Source organism: Triturus cristatus, chromosome 3_2 (assembly GCF_964204655.1).
Source record: "Triturus cristatus chromosome 3_2, aTriCri1.1, whole genome shotgun sequence".
Taxonomy (NCBI): domain Eukaryota; kingdom Metazoa; phylum Chordata; class Amphibia; order Caudata; family Salamandridae; genus Triturus; species Triturus cristatus.
The window spans coordinates 693,873,286-693,890,126 of NC_140584.1; the positions used below are offsets into that span (position 1 = coordinate 693,873,286).

General features: G+C 41.1%; 1 protein-coding gene across 1 annotated transcript in view; it reads right to left on the minus strand.

Annotated features, from left to right (window-relative positions):
* COQ10B (coenzyme Q10B) overlaps positions 1-16,841 on the minus strand; it is a 71,648-nt gene that overhangs the window by 35,265 nt on the left and 19,542 nt on the right. The window contains exon 3 of the mRNA XM_085648747.1: positions 605-797. Within this exon, the coding sequence (XP_085504873.1) occupies positions 605-797 (193 nt within the window). The remainder of the gene's footprint in view (positions 1-604; positions 798-16,841) is intronic.

Consider the following 16,841-nt stretch of genomic DNA (forward strand, 5'->3'; position numbering starts at 1 on the left):
AGTGAAATTACACTACAAAACGGTCAAATGTAACTTTATTTAGAAAATAAAATTGATAAAGTGGAAGAATTATAACACTACTTATCAGATACAGATTTTTTAAACAGCTCATTAAGACTTCTTACTGTCATTACACTCGCACACGAAAATCAAGCGATGCCCGCGAACAGCCACCATAGGTACAAAGGGCCCCATATGTTATCTATAAACAATCATTCTCTGACAGAATCAGTATTACCTTTTTTGAGCAAACAATGAAGAAGTGGAAAGATCAATGGATAAAGTGGGTTGACCTAGAGCTCCTCTTATTTTTTTAAATAATGCATTAAAATACATAAAACGAGAATGAATAATAAAACACAAAGTACAGCCTTGTGGCAGAAGGTGCTACTATGGCGCAGCGGATGATGGAACAAGGCACTCCATGGACCTACTGAATTTTAAAAACTTTCCATTATGGCCCAAGGAAGCAAAAAGAAACTGGATAACTTACGACAGATAAGCCTTAGGCTATTTCCATACAATATACGTTTCAATAAGACAACAAAACCATATTCACAAATTAACTGAAACAAAGGTGAAAACAAAGTAGAAGTAAAATTACCTTAACTAAGTGTGGTCTTACTAGAGTAACGACTGATGTATACTTCTCCACCACAGGGGAAAATCCGATCTCCAGATGTGCTTTGAGGTAGCCACTTCTCTTCGATATAACATCAGATTTTTTACACCAGGGCACAAAATGTTTGTACTGATCAACAATCGCCACCACATCATACATTTCCTGCATGGAATACCTGAAAATAAAGAACACATTGAAACCTTGTAAGAGTTGTAGTTTTTATTTTTTTCACTTTAACATTTGCTAAAAAAAAAAAAAAAAATACCACGAGTGCATCCTGCAGGGTACGACTTTCATTAGCATCACTTGTGCTCGTTCATAACTCAATCAACAGCCCTAAATATCAAGGCTTCATCTGGTGTCTTTGCCTGGGAGTATTGTATGTGTGAAAAAAAATGCAAACTTGCTTTGACGATGGCGGCTTATTCCGCCAATTCAAATAGACGGGTTTTGCTCTGCAAATATTCACCTGTAAAATCAAAGCATATCTAAATGACTTCCAAAGCTATCTAGAGTTTTTAATCAGTTTCACAAACATTTTAAAAAGGGTTTTACTGAGCTTGTGTTCCCTTATTTGAGGTAAACGGAGTGTTTTCTCAAATTAGATGCACGTATCCCACTCCTCCATTCACCCCTTCATCCAAGTCACAAAATAGTACAGATGTCATCATACAGACTTTTTTGTTGGGTGTTTTATCCAACACGGGTGGGCTACTATGGGGAAAGATGCCCATGAATGGGCCGATGTGCTAGAGTTCAAGGCTGGATGTCTCCTGACCCAAAAAGCGAGGGGCACCAAGGCAGGTTCTTGTATTGAGAAATAACCCAAATCATAGCAGTTAATTCCCTATCTTCTGAAGGTCTATTAAGGCTATATCCTGGTTTTGCCTAGATTTATATAGCTCTTCAACGCCCTAAATTTCTGTCCCTGAGCCCGGCTACCGCTATTCCTGAGCCCTCTTTCTTATAAGGTTTTACAATAGTGTTTTAAGCCCAATGAGCCATTATATTTTCCTATAGCTTCTTCAGTAGTATCCCCCAATGGATGCACCGGTTTGCTGTTTTAAGATGCTTTATATGTCCTTAATTACTATAGCCACTATCCTTGATATAGGACCTGTATTCTTCCAAAAATACAGAAAAAAAAGCTTTCACTTGTATGATGGTTTATTTGACCACAAATTAGTGTAAAATTCCAGCCTAGACCTGGCATTGACTGCTTCTGTACATGAAATCCTTTGCCAGATTTCACATCTTTCAGCTTCTCTGAACCCATATTTGTCCTGTGTTAGCAACCTGGGAATATTAAAGGAATAATCAGGGGCATAACTGGCTTTCAATACTCGAGAGCATAAATGTGCAAAATGGATAAGATGCTGGTGAGTTATGGGTAGGATACATGTATGAACTGAAATGTAAATGCAAGTGTAAACGTTCACTTGCCCCTATCTACGTGAAAATCAGCTTAACCTGTGTACTCTGTAGATCAATTTAGGGTGCTGGGTGGGAAAGAGGTAGCCGGCCCCTGTGTGAACTTAAAAGTAAATGCAAGTGTAAACATTCACTTGCCCCTTTCCGCACAGCTGGGGATGCAAATAACTATCTGCTCAGTTTTAAAAATCAGAATAATCAACAATGCTTCAATGTTCAAAATATATTATTTACACAAGGTCTCAAAACATTAATCTTTTTTATTACGGATTCCTTTCCGTGATCATCTTGTCAGACATGTACAGAACAAAAACTTGTGATCATTACGGACATCATATATCGTATTAACAAAAAAACAATAATCTTCGAAGTTGTTTTCCCAATGCATTTCGGATAACCTTATCCCTTCGCCAGAATCTATCCTAGGATACATGTGTGCCATCTACTCAAGTGGCCTTTTCATAGATTTCTTAGGATAACGACATTTTATGTGTAGGACTTTGTATGTGTGTCACTGCATACTGGTTCCCATACGAAAGAGGCTGCATGATCCTATTAATATCGGTGGGAGGCAATCAATGAATATGGAGATGGAGGGCGAGGGGGAAGAAAGAGGAAAGAGGCTTGCACTTCACATCACTGGGGTAGTGAATCTCAGCCAGGAATATTTAAAGTGTGGTATCCCACAACAAGGAAGCTTGCTTTACAAAGAAATACATTACTTGTCAAAATCCCACACGGCATGGTGCATAAACTAGGCTTCCGGAAAATGTCGGCATGCCTATAGTTCGCTATAAAATGTGTATTGTCAATGAAACCGAAATGGTCAGCCTTCAAAGGTCTATCCCTCACAGACATACTCAACTTACTCAAATAAAAGATAGTGAACCCTTGTACTTCCTAAAAGTTCTATGGTGAGTAGAGGTGAGTTCATCTCCATTGTCAATTCCTCCAACACTCAATGAATCTTCTCAAAATCTCTCAAGACAGGAGAGTTTATCCCACTCCAACAACACAATGACCTTGCCAACTGAGAGCCCATCCATCATCTACCATTCATCTGCAAGATCACTGAAAAAACAGTCTATGCTCAACTCAATGATAACCACCTCCTGTCCAGCTACCACTCTGGATTCTGACCACGCTGCAGCAGAGACTGTTACCTTGCACATCGTAGATGATGTGCTCATGACCACAGATGAAGGTGGTCCCTGCCTCCTGATATAGCTGGACTTCTCAGCTGCCTTCGACATAGTCTAACATCCCACCCTCTCCTCAGGGCCGGACTGGCCGTAGCAGGCACTGGGCATTTCCCCGGTGGGCCGCCAGGGTGGGGGCAGTTTGTTACAGGGGATTAATATTGCAGGCCCCTGGTAAAAATATCGGACAAAAAAGGCCCTGGAAACAGCTCAGCCGCACCCCCACCCTCCCCTTCAGGGGGACCGGCCGAGCAGTTTGCCAGGGCTGGTATCATTTCCCTGCCTCTCCTCCTATGCAACCTTGAGTCTTGAAAGGGATTAATCGGCAAGGTCCTTTACCAGTGCTCCTTCTACCTTTCAAACCAACACCCGTTTGTTCAACTGAGCATCGGCATGCCCAATAAAAGACCCTTATCACCTGCGGAGACCCTTCAGAGTTTCATACGCTCTACTGTTATATTCAATCTCCACATGGAGCCACTTCTTGTTCTACTTGCAGTTAAAGCATCATGATTCACCAATATGCCAATTATACACAAATCTACTTGAAAATCTCTTCGCTTCAGACATCCAGAGCCTCAAACATTGAATAGATCACGCAGCTCTCAATGTGAACTGGCTGTGTAGCGCCTACGTGAGAGTTCAATCCAACAAAACAGAATTCCTATTATCATTTGCTAAGAACAAGCAAGAAAAAGACAATGACCAGAACCCATAAAGGACTGAACCCCAACCTTTATGGAATGCTAAGTCATTAGGATTCGTCCTGGACAGCAACCTCAAGAAACATAAAATAAAACAACAAATCTGGCCTTGGACCAGCTCTCGCTTCTGAAGAAAGTGAAACAGTTTCTTCCAGAAAGTAGCTTTATAACTGCTGTTCGAGCCCACACACCCTCACATCGGCATGTTGAGAATTCCCTTGTCAGAGCCTTCCAGGCACCACATTGGTATCCAGGGCCTGAAGAAATATGACAACATCGCCACCATCCGGAGGGAAGTCTTTTGGCTCCCACTGCCAGCCAACACTAGGTTATAAAATCAGCGGCATCATTTTGAAACCATCACAACCAGTTTCTCTGGTGGTTCTCAGTACACCTGCAGTCAGGACATCATCAGACTGCAGACTAAGCAGTGTAAAAAAAAAAAAAAAAAAAAAAAGGAAAAAGACTGTACGTAGGATCTGCAACATCCTCATATCCATCAACATCTCCCTAATGCTGCTCCAGTTGAGGAAAGAAATGACTCCTCACCCTTTAAAGACCATTACGCCACAACACATTAACCACCCACCACTCAGATACCTCCATCACTCGATTTTATGCTGGTCTTCGATCCTGTACAGCGCTCTCTTTACTTTGGGCTAGTTTCAAACTACAGGAATAACATACATAAAAGAATAACAAAAATAGGTTGAAGTTCACCCTCTGATGTGATGCTTAACTGCCCAAAAGAGGACAAGGTTCTAAATATCTAAATACGGGAAGCCTTAAAAAACATATAGCTAAGTTGACAGTTGGCTTTTGTGAAAAGGATTGAAACGATTCCTTCATAAACCTCATAGTCCCTGAGTCGGTGATGAAGAATCTACTCAATTATTAGCACCTTAGCACACCATGTCACTTTTACAGAACAATATCTTTACAGAGAACAGAGTACAGGGAAAAGTGGTTCTACAACGGAACCACTAGAGAAAAAAAGAATAGTTACAGCAAAATCTTTAAAATGGTTTAAAAAAATTTAATTAATTACCTCGCATACCATCACCCCGCACACCATGACAACGCAAATACCATTACTCCGCAATGACCTTACAACGCATGGCATTACATTTTATATGTTTTTACCACGCATGCTTTTACAACGAAATTCGTTGTAAATGCATGAATGGTAAAAGCATGTTATTTTATATGCAAGTATAAGGTAAGTATAGGGTTTGGGGTGTAGGGGGTAAATGTTATGGGGGTATTTTTAGGGTGGGTTTAGGTTTTGGGGTACTGGGGTATTTTTAGGGTTCAGGGTGTGTTTAGGTTTTGGGTTGCTGGGGTATTTTTGGGGTTCAAGGTGCATTTAGGTTTTGGGGTGTTAGGGTATTTAGGGGTCAGGGTGGGTTAGGGTTTTGGGGTGCAGGGGAAATTTTTGGGGTTGTGTGGGTTTTGGGGTATTTTTAGGGGTCAGGGTGCATTTAGGTTTTGGGGTGCTGGGGTAATTTTTAGGGGTCAGGGTGGGATAGGGTTTTGGGCTGTAGGGGGTATTTAGGTTTCAGGCTAGGTTTAGGTTTTGGGGTGCTGGGGTATTTTTAGGGGTCAGGGTGGGTTAGGGTTTTGGGGTGTAGGGGGTAATTTTAGGTTTCAGGGTAGGTTTAGGTTTTGGTGAGCTGGGGTATTTTTGGGGTTCAGGGTGAGTTTAGGTTCTGGAATGCGGAGGTAATTTTAGGGGTCAGGGTGGGATTGGGTTTTGGGGTGCTGCGGTATTTTTAGGAGTCAGGGTGGGTTTAGGTTTTGGGGTGCTGGGGTATTTTTGGGGTCAGGGTGCCTTTAGGTTTAGAGGTGCTGGGTAATTTTAGGGTTCAGGGTGGGATAGGGCTTTGGGGTATAGGGGGTATTTTTTAGGGTTCAGGATGAGTTTTGGGGTGCTGCGGTATTTTTGGGGTCAGGGTGCCTTTAGGTTTAGAGGTGCTGGGTAATTTTAGGGGTCAGGGTGGGATAGGGTTTTGGGGTGCAGGGGGTATTTTTAGGATTCAGTGTGCGTTAAGGTTTTGGGGTGGTGGGGTTTATTTGGAGATAGATCTATAACAAATATATATTAAAAAAATTATAAATATATATTATATATTATCTACTGGCGGTCACCAGTAGATAGTTATAGTTAGGACCTATTTTCCATAGGAAATCCGCAACATTCTATTCCCAATAAGTCTGGCGCCGATTAACGAATCTTCGCGAAATTTTCCAAACTTTTGGCCAGCTCCGCTCCTACCCTGAAAGTTTTGTGGTGATTGGTCAAGCGGTGGCCGAGAAAAAAGGGGGGGTCCCAAAAAGCGTTTTCCCCATGCAATTTCCATAAGATCTGTTGTCGCAGCTACAGCCCGAACCGCTGAACGGAATGACACCAAATTTGGCAAAGCGGTAGTCCCCAGTTCAGACTCGTGCCTTTTGCATAAATTGTGTGAATCTGTTCAGTAGTTCCTAAGAAAATTAGGGTAAAAAAATTAGTGATATCTATGGCCGGGGAGGATCCGCGGACCCTACCCGCACCGTAAGCGCACCCTCCCCGAACCGAGCGCGCACCCTCCTGATCGCGCGCTGAATGCTAATTGGCCGTCGAGTGTCTCTCTACATTCGAAACCAGGAACTGTTGGCGGCCATTTTCTGCCTCGGTAGAAGCGAGGCTGAAGAAGCAAGGGGAATAAGTGTGTAAAACATATAAAGTGGGCAGAGTGGAAATACTCTGACCCTCTAGAGGTGCTTAGGGGGTCCCAGAAGGACCCCCTGGGATCCCCGTAATTTTATTTTAAAAAACAGCGAAATGCGCACACGGTGCGCGCATCCTAACGCGTTGGGTGCACAGATTCTCATGCGTTGGGTGCGCGGATCCACAGCAATGTTTTTTGAAAAAACACAAGAAATCATTGGTCGTATGACTACTTTCTACACTGAAAGGTAGGGTGTATATTTCTTTTTGTTTTTTAAAGGTATGATTCTTATTGGTTAACAAAAACAGATTGTAAGGAACATTATATATGATAAGCCGATACGTTGAAAAGTCAAGCACACTTCCTGTCTTGATTAGCAACATTGTGTGCTGAACTTGTGACCTGTGAGCTCAGTGCAGTGTTCCATGGCCTGTTTCTATGGTAACAGGCAGAAGGCAGATTGGGGAAAGGGTTGAAATGTATTTCAGTTGGAAAGGGTTGAAATGTTTAACCAATAGAAATGTGTGTTTGCTTTTGAGTTTGTGTGAAGGATTGTGATTTGATGTTTACATGTATATGTGTGGAAAATTAAAGGGAAACTTTTCCATTCTTTGTTTTCGCTGAGAGGTGCACAATGCAGAGATTCTGTAAAAGAAAATATGGCGAGTGATTGATATACTTCTTAATCTACAAAAGAACTTGAAAGATGAGTTATTTAATTGTGAGGGGATGTATGTAGACTATTTTGATTTTAATCAGACGAATGTATTCCTCCTGCTAAAGTGTAGGGAGTACTTTTTTTCTCTACAATGTGTGTGCATGTAGAAACCATTCTGTGATAAGCATTTGTGTTTTTCATGTGTTTGCAGACAGATAACTGTGCTGTTTTTATATTTTGGTAGAATTAGAAACCAGTCATTGTTTATGAATTTGTGAAATGAGTTATGTTATGTTTCTATACTAAAATGTAGTACTACTTCTAGATGAAGAAATGTGTTTTGGTATAGTGCAAGGGATAGTGTTGTGTGTCTAGAATCACACAGTGAGTGCGTGCATTTGGGAACCACTGAGAGAAGCATTTGGTAACATTGTGTATTTGCTGACAGATAATTGTTTTAACTTGTCATGTTGTGAAGTTTTAGTAGCATTAGAAGACAGTTATGGCTTATGATTTCATTAAATGAGTCAGGCTTTGACAGAAAAGTGCAGTCCTGAAATATGTAGATTGTGTGCAGTTCCCTTACCACTTGCACTGTAGTGAATGAGTTTTGGTAAACTCCTAGGGATAGTGGTGCTCGTCTAGAATCACAGTGTGAGTTAGTGTGTATTTGGGATCAGTGTGAGAGAAGCATTTGGTGACATGTATTTGCTGACAGATCGGTTTGGTTATGTTGTGAAGTTTTAGTAGCATTAGACGCCAGTCTTTGCTTATGCTTTGATTAAATGAGTCCGGCTTTGACACAAAAGTGCAGTCCTGAAATATGAAGATTGTGTGCAGTTCCCTTATCACTTTCACAGTGAATGATTTTTGGTAATCTGCTAGGTATAGTGGTTGTTGTCTAGAATCACACTGAGCAAAAACCAAAAGAAATGGACGGAGTGTTGAACATTGCAAGCACTCACCCCCAGTCAACTGATCTGGGTTTAATCCATCACCGTTCTTTAGCCCACTCTGCCACCCCAGTTCAGACATGGCCATATGCAAATCAGTCTGACACTGTCTCATGGGAACAGTCCAGCCCGAACTGCCAAGCCATGTCCTCCCTGGACCGGAAACAAGCTTCCTAGGAACGGTTTCTGGCATTTCAGCCATCTTCAGCCAGGCTTGCTTGAATCCAGTGGCAAAGTGAGCAAGGGACTCACGTCTGAGCATACCCTGCCAACTTATGCTTTGATTAAATGAGTCCGGCTTTGACACAAAAATGCAGTCCTGAAATATGAAGATTGTGTGCAGTTCACTTATCACTTCCACAGTAGTGAATGATTTTTGGTAATCTGCTAGGTATAGTGGTTGTTGTCTAGAATCACAGAGTCTGTGTGCATTTGGGAACCACTGTGAGAGAAGTGTTTGGTAACATCGTGTATTTGCTGACAGATAACCAATTTAAAACCTCTCATGCTGTCAAGTTTTAGTAGCATTAGAAGACAGTTATGGCTTATGCTTTCATTATATGAGTCAGGCATTGACAGTAAATTGCAGTTGTGAAATATGTAGATTGTGTGCAGTTCCCTTACCACTTGCACTGTAGTGAATGAGTTTAGGTAAACTCATAGGGATAGTGGTGCTGGTCTAGAATCACACTGAGTTTGTGTGTATTTGGGACCACTGAGAGAAGCATTTGGTAACATCGTGTATTTGCTGACAGATAACTAATTTAAAACCTCTCATGTTGTCAAGTTTTAGTAGCATTAGAAGCTAGTCTTTGCTTGTGCATTGATAAAATGAGTCAGGGTTTGACACTAAGGTGCAGTACCATGTACCATTTAAATGTTTTACCTAAGCACTGTCCTAGAAGTAGTCTGATTATTTAGTCAGTTTCTAAGTACCAAATAGATTGCTTCAAATGTCTATACAGTATGCATGTAGTGTTCTAACATACTATACACTTGTCTTTTACACCTTCAATTCCCTAGTCAGTATCCATACACTTCCAGGAAACATCCTGTCACTTCCTTTGCAGTCCTCTAGAGACCCATTCAACAGCATGTACTAATCCATTCACTGTGCCAAAACCCAAACACTTATAAATTCACCAAGACACTCTCTTTCCAGTACTCTAATGATTCAGTCACTGCCTAAGTATTCATGCACTGAGCCAGGTCTTAGCACATGGACTTCTTCAAACCCCTATCCACTATGCATGCAGTCCTCTACCCACCTACACACTCGTCTTTCACACCTTCAATTCCCCAGTCAGTATCCATTCACTTCCAGCAAACACCCTGTCACTGCCCTTGCACTCCTCTAGTGACCCATTCAGCATCATGTACTAATCCATTCACAGCGCCAAACCCTAATAAATTCACCCAGGCACTCTCCTTGCAGTACTCTAATCATTCAGTCAGTACCCAAGTACTCATCCAGTGACCCAGGCCTTAGTATATGGACTGCTTCAAACCCTTATCCACTATGCATGCAGTCCTCTAACCACCTACACAATTGTCTTTCACAACTTCAATTCCCTAGTCAGTATCCATACACTTCCAGGAAATACCGTCACTCCCTTTGCAGTCCTCTAGTGACCCATTCAGCACCATGTACTAATCCATTCACTGTGCTAAAACCCAAACACTTATAAATTCACCAGTATACCATCTTTGCAGTACTCTAATCATTCAGTCAGTGCCCAAGTATTCATACACTGAGCCAGGCCTTAGCACATGGACTGCTTCAAACCCCTATGCACGCAGTCTAACCACCTAGACACTTGTCTTTCACACTTTCAATTTCCTAGTCAGTATCCATACAGTCCAGCACTTGTCACTGCCTTTGCACTCCTCTAGTGACAATTCAGTACCAAGTACTAATCCATTCCCTGTGCGAAAAGCCTAGCACTTATAAATTCACCTAGGCACTCTCCTTGCTGTACTCTAATCATTCAATCAGTACCCAAGTAGTCATGCAGTGAGCCAGGCCTTAGCGCATGGACTGCTTTAAATGCCTATGCAATATGGATGCAGTCCTCTAATCACCTACACAGTTGTGTTTCACACCTTCTATTTCCTAGTTAGTATTCATACTCTTCTAGCAAACACCCTGTCACTCACCCAGTGTGTCTCCTTATAGTACTGTAATCATTTAGTCAGTTAGCAAGTAGTCTTTTAGTGAGGTAGGCTTTAGGGCATGAACTGCTTCAAAGTAGTATGCACTATGCATGTAGTGTTTTAACGATCGTCACACTTGTGGTTCAAGCTATAGTTTTACTCAGTTTTTATATAAAATGTGTTTGTACAGTAATGGAATAGTATAAATTTGAAAGTTATTAATATACATTTATTTGTGATTCTTTTTTACAGATACTGAACAGGAGTGTTTCTCATCTGTTTGCACTCTACTCGTGCAAGATTGTTTGGATGAAGGGTCCTTGGGCGTTTCATCATACTTGCTGTGCCGCACAAGTATTTGTTAGGATCCCCTCGTAACAGAACTCTTTGGCAAATCTTGCGAGTGACGAAGGTGGCATTGGTCTTTGTTTGCCCCTTGGGAAAAGTAAAAAAATGTCCTCACCACTGAAGAAAAACGTTGTGGGCGTGGTGCCTTCTGCAAAAAAAAATAATCTCAGATTCGGTAAATATTTTAAAGCTGCAACATTTACAGTTTTTGTAAGTTAAACTTATAAAGTTGTTATCTGTATGCATTTTATATGTCTGATATGTTTCTTGTGGTATTTTGTTGAGAATACCATGTTGGTTTTTTTTTAACAATCTTTCTGATTTTCAATGTCTGTCGTCGACATCCATGGTCCCCACAGGAGTGTTCCGCCTCGTTGTTTTGTATTATTGTTACATTTTGTTTATTAGTTTATTGTTTATATTTATGCTAATAAAAAAATAAAGTTTGAAAATAGTTTATCGTTTATATATTTATTTATTATTATAAAAAATAACGTTTGAAAAAAGAATAATGTTTTTGGTTGTTCTCCTAACTGCTGTGACTCTTTCTTGTTCTTATTACTGTTATTTGATGGAGTCCACCATGGTGTTAAATTTTGGGGCACTTATCGCTGGAATACTGGTGATAACTGCAGTTTGCACCAACTTCTGAATAGTGTGTTAGATTTATCTCAACTTTACTTCCGTTAAAGTGCTGATAATGAAATGGAGAGTAGCCGTTCCCGTGCAAAAAGACACGAGGTGCACCTTTCCGATTTATTCTAAATACTAAAATCTTGTATTGAATTGCACTGAGGTATTGGCTGCACTTACAGTGTACACACAAAATCTATTAAGAAATCTAATTGTATTTATATTGATTGGGAATAGTGCGTCAGGTGCTGGATCTTGACGAGATACACTGCTCAGTTCGTATATTGTTCTGCACACGAAAAAAAAAAAAAATCACATCACAACTTTCACATCAATTGCAATGCGAAACAAATTCCGGCGAGAAGACACTTAAGCACCAGGGATTTTACACCTGCTTTCTGCTGGTGTTAAGCAGGACAACTACCTGCACCATGAAAGGGAACACAGCCAAGAGCCACACCAGAACACCCACAGGTGCCATAGAGTCAATGAGCATGATACAGGGATACCCATGAGGGCCAGAAGACTTATCTCAACAACTCCAGGACCGCCAATGCCCCGCAAACCCACATCTTAGTGTGTCCCCGTGGTCATTGTCTTAGCATTATAGGCACGAGCCCTGCAACATCACAGTGTGCCGTCACCTCAGCGTTGGCAGTGAGCCTGGATGTGTAGCGATGCACGCATCCTCCTGCATACACAACTGGCGTGTGCTGGTCTGGGGTTCATAGGTCAGTGCAGGGGCGTGCCAATCCGTCAAGGGGAACGGGGTGTCTCGGACATGTCCGTGTACGGGAAGTGCGGTAAGTGGGTCTCTGTGTTCTGGTGTGGCCTGCTACAAGAGCCGCAGCAGTCGATGTTGTAAAGTGGCATGCACCACCTCCAAACGGCACTGTGATGTTGTAGTTGGAACGTAGCGGGACATGCGCAAAAAGGCATTACAATGGTGTGCTGTACGAGTGCACGAGATACAACAGCGCACCGTACAAAATTGTGGGGGCTCGTGGGAGGGAGGAGCAGCAGTTTGGCAACATAACACACAGTGAACTCGACCATGTGCCACACGATGGGCATCTCATCCATGATGACCACGGTCGCAGACATCCCACAACACCAACGACTGGCCTTTGTACACATCCTGTATGAATGCAGCGTGGTTTTCACTTCTCTGCTCGTTCAGTGGTGTGATGTTGGCGGGTTGTGTGACTTGTGCACCTTGTTGGTGTGTTTCATTTTGGCCATTGTTAGTCTATGTGTGTTGTACTTAATTGTGCATGTGTGTCATTCTGCCCATCTCCCCTCATCCCCTCACTCCCTGCTTCTTCCTCTTCCTGGTGCTGTTGCGTCTAATTTTGTTGCTGCACACATAAATACATGTAAAGAATAAATTAGAATAGTTCCTTGATTCTTTTAGGTTTCAAAACTTAGATTGGTTTCTTTTTAATTTTCCATATGAACCGTTTTTTTAATATTCAACAACACATAGAAGTCAGAAGTGCAACGTATTCTATCAACAAACTTATAGAACATTCTACAACACGTGCAGGTTAAAAGTTCGATTTTTTAAAACTTTTTTGTAACATTTTCTTTAATATTTAACGACACGTGCAGGTTAAAAGTTGACGATTGTTTTAAGTTCGAACAGTGCCTTCCAAATGCAAGTAGCAGGTGTGGTTGAGCTGAGCAAATTTTATCCTATGATATGTACACGTTGAAACTGCTTTTTCTTAACCAATCACAAAGATGCTTTTCCACAAAACTAATGTGCTCCCTACTTTTAAAAAATAATGCTTTTCATGATATCTTTAGAGATAAGTTATAGTTAGGAATTGGCATTTAAAAAACCTTTGAAATTCACTGAAAAAAACCATAGGTTTCAGGGGCGTTATAGTTAGCTGGACATTTCCCTTGTACAAAACCCTAAAAATTCCCCTGTTATAGTTAGTTCAGCTAACTATAACTAGCGCCCCCGCAATGCACTGCTGATGACGTCACATATTGCATCACTCATGACATGGTCAGTGACATCACTGATGACATCATCCATATGATAAATTAGTACATCTTCTCACACCCTAATATAACCTTTGATACACCGACTCAAAATTTCAAACGGCCATTTTGACAACCATAGATACTCCAATAAATACACACCCACTCATTGACTTTTAGGTCTACATACATGTCCACTCACTCACTTGTACAGTCACTCATACTTAGTCACTCTGTGCATTTATATACCTATATAGACACACCGCCAATCATCCATTGAGGTACTGACACATCTAGTCAGTCATGCAAGTAATTAATCACAGTCCAATTTACTCACCTATACAGTTCAACACTCAAGTTCACTTACTCATAAAAATACTAACAAATTCTGTCTTCCTGCAGAAAAATAAACCGCACATGACACAGATATCATTGCACTGGGGCGCATACGGCCACTCCCAAAATCACACTCTCACATATAGATAGTTATATACTCTTACACACATACACACTGCGTTTCACATATGTAGTTACTGACACATGTACAACTGAGATATACATTCAATCACTAACACACCCATACGTACACTCACCCAACCATACACTCCGTCACAGATGCACTCCTAAAACTATGCACTCACTGAATCACCCACTCACATCTAGTCAGTCACACACACCCTACCCACACAAACACTCAGGCACCCATAGAAAAAAATCAGACAACCAATCAATAACCCATACAGACACTCATAGCTATTCACAAAACCATGCAGCCACTTATACACTCAAACTTTCTACATCGACTGCGGCCACGGAACACCCCCCTCCCGAACTCACGAGGAGGATTCCTTATTGTGGTCCAAACTCCTCTCCGGTTAATTCCGTGCCGCCGCCCAGTATATTCCCTCGAGCCTGAAACACCGGGGACCCATCTTTTCTTCCGTGTCCCCCGATGCCTGGGTGACCACCTATTCCCGCATATTTATACGGGCAATTTTATTTAATTAGTCCTGATGATCCGATATCCCCCTGATAAGGATCGAAACGCCGTCGACACAGTTGTCCACCTTACACATTTTATGTCCTATATGTAATTTTTTGTGAAGGTGACCTATGTATTAGATGTTTCACTATTTGAAGTATTTACTGCTTGAAACATCCTTGTAAATTGCCTAAAAGTCTTTTTCGCACTTGGTTTTCCATGCGATATGTAAGTTGTAGGATACAGGCTTGTATCCCACTGAGATTGAACTTGCATCTGGTTGCTTATTATTACTATATTTTGTATATTAAAGTTGCCTTTGTCCGGCTGGACACTGGCTGTAATATAGAACCGATTGAGGCTATATTCATTGAACCACTAAACTCTTGTTGCTTTCAGGGACCACTGTTTCCTGTAAAATGCCACTTATACACCAACACACAGACACAGACATTCACACAGTTTAGTCACTAGTCTGCAGTAAGATACATTTAATGACTCACATAGAGTCAGTTACGCACCTAGAAAATCATCCATTCACACACTTGTACACCCACTTAGTCTTCAACAGGCTTTTCCCTATATATATATTAAACATAATAAAACTGTTCAGAAACACATACTCAATGGATGAGGTCATCAGTGATGTCATCTGAGAGGTCATCAGTGATGTCACTGACCATGTCATGAGTGTAATATGTGACGTCATCAGCAGTGCATTTCGGGGTCGCGAGGTATAGTTAGCTGAACTAACTATAACAGGGGAATTTCTAGGGTTTTGTACAAGGGAAATGTCCAGCTAACTAGAACGCCTCTGAAACCTATGTTTTTTTTCAGTGAAAATATATATTTATTTATTACGGTACAGCACTTTTAAACAGTTTATGCCTTCACCACGCATTGTTAAGGCATGCGTAGTAAAGTCATATGCGGAGTAATGGTATTTCGTAGTATCAGATAGTAATTGCATTTGCGTTGTGAAAAATGCGGGGTGATGGTATGCGGGATAACGACATATATAAGATGAAACACTGAAATAAAGGAACTAATGGTGCTCAACAACACAATGGATAAAAATAAAATAATATCCAGTATTAAAGAGTATAGGGTAAGTGTAGGGGGGGGGAACTGTTACAGTGAAAGCTCTATACAGAGTTTGGTTTAGGGTTACAGTAAGTTTAGAGGTTCTGTTTAGGAAGCTCTCAATTTCTTTTAACCTGTTGTGGAGGTTTCTCTGTGGTGGCTTGTGCGTAAAGGTGGTCTGAGTAATGAATCTCGTACCATCACACTGCTCAGATGAGTGTGATGGAAATGGTCTCCAAGATGTATCCTCCCAACAAGGAGAAGTCGTAATAAATGCATTTAAAATCTACCTGGTCCACCCGCCTGAATCCAAAGTGAAGATGGTTTAAACCGGACCATTTCTGTCCCTTTCATTAGATCTGGATTCAGCAAAGACCTTTTGATTTTAGTGACACATAATCAGTCTTTCACGGTCTCAAAAGCACGTCGCGTTCCAACTACGAAGAACACGAAACCACAAGAGCCTGTGTGGGTGTTTCAGGTAAGATTTATTGTGCTGCAGCCAAAACGGCCAACACATTTCAGGGAACACTTCCCCTTGCTCACGGGACAGAAAGATTTCACAGCAGCATGAACCAAAGTTCATTTAACTGTGCAAACAAGTGACAGGTATGACAGTGAAACAAAACAGTGTTTCAAGGAGATTAACATGAGCACCATTTTAGAATGTTAATTCTTTTCAATGAGGCAACAAGAGACAATGTAAACTTTCAATACCAAGTATCAACAATATACAAAATTGTTCCTGCTCTTTTGCATTGAAAAATATATAATAAACCAAACCTCATTATTCCAACAAAATTCAATCTGAGACATAATCACTTTGTTGCAAAGTGCGTGCCACAAGCATAAAAATAGTGTTCGATCGTGTGGCCTGGCAATATCTATGGGATGTTCTATTGGCAAGAGGGTTTGGACCACGACTTTTAACAGCTATTCGAGCAATGTATTTCAACCCAAAAGCCAAACTACAGATTATGGGTAATACTTCAACAATCCTAAAAATAGCTAGAGGAACAAGGCAAGGATGCCCATGCTCTCCGATTCTCTTTGCCCTCTATCTAGATCCCTTTATTGAACAACTACTCAGAAATGTCAATATCATGCCTATGAAAACTAGTGGGTATGAAACAAAAGTACTGGCGTATGCAGACGATATAGCCATCACGACGTCTGATCCAGAGACAGCAATAAGAGAAATTGAAAGGATGGCGGAGGAGTATGGAAATAGATCTGGATATCTACTTATTAGAACTAAGACACAAATTATTTGCTCTAATAAATGTAATATTTCTGATAAACGACAAACTCCACATGCAACGTATCTGGGGATAAAGATAGGTATGGATGTAGATAAAATATGGACAAACA